The 3,042-nt window shown below is 53.9% G+C and overlaps 1 protein-coding gene across 1 annotated transcript in view; it reads right to left on the reverse strand.

Annotated features, from left to right (window-relative positions):
* Positions 1-1,888, reverse strand: part of LOC101986342 (protein DGCR6) — a 6,107-nt gene extending 4,219 nt beyond the window's left edge. The window contains exons 1-2 of the mRNA XM_005369963.3: positions 1,700-1,888; positions 1,126-1,286 (exon numbers count right to left, since the gene is read on the reverse strand). Of these exons, the coding sequence (XP_005370020.1) occupies positions 1,126-1,286; positions 1,700-1,809 (271 nt within the window). The 5' untranslated portion in view covers positions 1,810-1,888. The remainder of the gene's footprint in view (positions 1-1,125; positions 1,287-1,699) is intronic.
* Positions 1,889-3,042: the final 1,154 nt, after the last annotated feature.

Raw genomic sequence — 3,042 nt, forward strand, 5'->3', positions numbered from 1 at the left:
TCTCTCTTTCTCTCTGTGTGTGTGTATGTGTGTGTGTGTGTGTGTGTGTGTGTGTGTGTGTGTGTATAGGATCGGGCTGTAGGTAAACCTGTAAAACATTTTTTATTATTTATTTATTTTTAGAGGCAGGGTACAGGGTTTCTCCACAAGAATGGGCAACAAGTGCACACATATATGTGTACACACCCCCATGAACACTACACAGACACACACAATTAAATAACAACATACATAAAAGAAAAATACATCATAAAAATTCAGGATGCATTTCCAGAATGCAGTGCAGGTCAGGAATTTAGAAATCATTACCACTCACTATACTAACAGAAAAATCACCTAATCATCTCTGTAGGAATTGGAAAAGGTTTTTAACAAAATCCAACACACATTTCTAATGGGGAAATTCTGTCTGGCAGCACAGGCTATCCCAGAAAGGCAGGGAATGTTTGCATGTAGATTTAACTTAATCTAGAGAACTTGCTTAGCATGTGAGAGGCCGTGGGTTCAGTCCTCAGTAATAAAATCCAAAGCAATTCACAAAGCCCAAAGACCTACAGTGAAGTATCAGTGGAGATCACAGAGACATCGTCACACTATGCTTTCAACTTTCCTAAAATGTGTGACCCAAGTCAAGCTTGGAGCGAGGAAAAAGAAAGGAAGTCCTGCTGGTACAACGGGCACAGCCTAGCAAAATTTATAGGAAGGGGTTTCCTTTTTTTTTTTTTTTTTTTTTGGAACTAGCTCTTGTAGACCAGACTGTCATCAAACTCACAGAGATCTGCTTGCCTCTGCCTCCCGATTACTGGAATTAAAGGCATGTGCCACCACCGCCCAGCTAGGTGTTCTATGCGGACACCAGAGACCTATCAAACCTGAGATTCAAATGGAAAGGTGCTCTGAATAACGCATTATCTAACCAGTACGACAGAGCTGTCAACAGACCTACAGTCAGCAAGGTCATCCTGTCTGAGGGGACCTGGGGAACGCAAGTAAGAAGTTCCTGAGTAGCTTGTCAAAAGAGCCAGCCTAGGATCTGCACACCTGACTGCCCACGCGAGGCTCCTACGCCCAGAGCCGCCCTGGAAAGGTTCCGTCGCCGCCCCCTCCCTTTCCCCCCTCGGGCACCTCGGTGTTCGTTCTGCAGCCGCAGTCGCTGGTTGTACAGGCTCTTCTCGGTGAGATGCTGGATCTCCAGAAGCCCCTGCACGATCTCGAACACGGTGCCGTCGAGCAGCGCCAGAGCCAAGTCGCTGAGCGTTGTGTAGGACAGGCGCTGCTGAAAGGAGCTGCAGGCAGATCTCTGGGTGAGCCGGGCCCCCCTGCTCCGCCTCGTTCCCGGCTCCGGTCCCAGCCCCTGTCCCCGGCTTGGTCCCCCGTTCCAGCCCCCGCCCCCGGCTCGGTCCCCTGTTCCAGCCCCAGGCTCGGTCCCCCATCCCAGCCCCCGTCCCTGGCTCGGTCCTCAGTTCCAGCCCCCGCCTCCGGCTCGGTCCCCCGTCCCAGCTCTGGGCCCCGGCTCGGTCTCCCGTCCCAGACCCCGCCTCCAGCTCGGTGCCCCGGTCCCCCGCCGCGGCCCTCGCTCCCGGCCTCTCGCCCCAGCCCTCGCCTCGGTACCCCAACCGCGACCTCCGTCCTGACCCCGCCCCGGTACCGACCCCCGGTCCAGTCCCCGGGTCCCGCCCCCGGCCCAGCCCCCGCTCACCTGGGCAGCTCCTTGACCAGGCTCTGCAGCGCTGACAGCAGCTGGTAGTGCCGCTCCTGCTGCCGGGCCCGGTCGGCCGCCTCATCCCCGGCGGCCGCGTAGCGGTCCATAGCACGGTCGGCCACCCGCCGCCCCCCGAATCTGCTTCTTCTGGCTCCCCGGCGCGCCCCGCCCTCTTACGTCAATCTTCGGCGCGGGTGACGCATGCGCCCCGCCCCTCCAGTCAGCGTGGGCTCTCAGATTCCTGCGTCACGCACAATAAGACTCGCCCCTCCCCTCCTGAGACTCCAGGACGCTCTTTGTTTGGGGGTGAGTTAGGGTTGGCCTGGCGCTCGCTGAGCTCCAGACTTTGGAGATGTTCACCCAGGCCTCTGCATCCTGATGTTTTAAGAAAGCGGATCCGGACAGCACGGAGTGTGCGGGTACTCAGGCCGCTGAGGTGGGCGCTGGCCAGCGGGTTGTCCTCCACCGTGGGCACTGCAGGAGAACAATACAGGGGAAATCCAGCTTTCCTTTGGAGTTCTTAGCCTCATTCATAACATAATTTAAGAATGGACTCAAATGGAAGCACAGGATAGTTTTATTAGAGCCTAAAAGATATCCCACCCCCATGGGCAACTGTAAACCCCAGCAAGAGCCTGCCACTGGAGAATGGAAAAGAAAGGGGTGTTGGGAGGTTGAACTCAGGCTTGCTCAGCAGGTCCTTTATCCACTGAGCCATCTCCCTAGCTCCTGGCAGTTCAAAATTCTTAATTTAGCTTGTAGCACAAATAAGAGAAATGATATGTTTCTAAAGCAAGGTTGTGGTATTTCAATTGTATTTTAATAAATAAAGCTTGCTTTGAAGATCTGAGAATAAAACAGCCGCACGGCCTTACAGACCAGGTAATGGACACACACACACCTTTAATCCCAGTAGCCACACTAGTTGCCATATAAACCGGGCGGTGTATGCCTTTAATCCGAGCCCTAGAGAGGATTATAAAATGGGAGGATACAGCTCTCAGACAGTCTTATTTTGAGATTCCTGGAGGCAGGATCACCATTTCAGACTGAGGTCGAGGTAAAAGCCAGTGAATGGCTGCTTTGCTTTTCGGCTCTTCAGGTTGAACCCCAGTTTCTCTCCCTCTCTGAGTTTCTATTAATCGTGCTTCACAGGGCTCCTTACACTAAGCTGCTGCTGGAAGGCTGGCTCTCTACCCACAGTTCCAGTCTCTGCAGAGTCATCATGTTCTTAAAAATATACCTGTTGCCGGGCGATGGTGGCGCACGCCTTTAATCCCAGCACTCGGGAGGCAGAGGCAGGCGGATCTCTGTGAGTTCGAGACCAGCCTGGTCTACAG

This window comes from Microtus ochrogaster, unplaced genomic scaffold, assembly GCF_000317375.1.
Source record: "Microtus ochrogaster isolate Prairie Vole_2 unplaced genomic scaffold, MicOch1.0 UNK68, whole genome shotgun sequence".
In the NCBI taxonomy this organism is placed as follows: Eukaryota; Metazoa; Chordata; class Mammalia; order Rodentia; family Cricetidae; genus Microtus; species Microtus ochrogaster.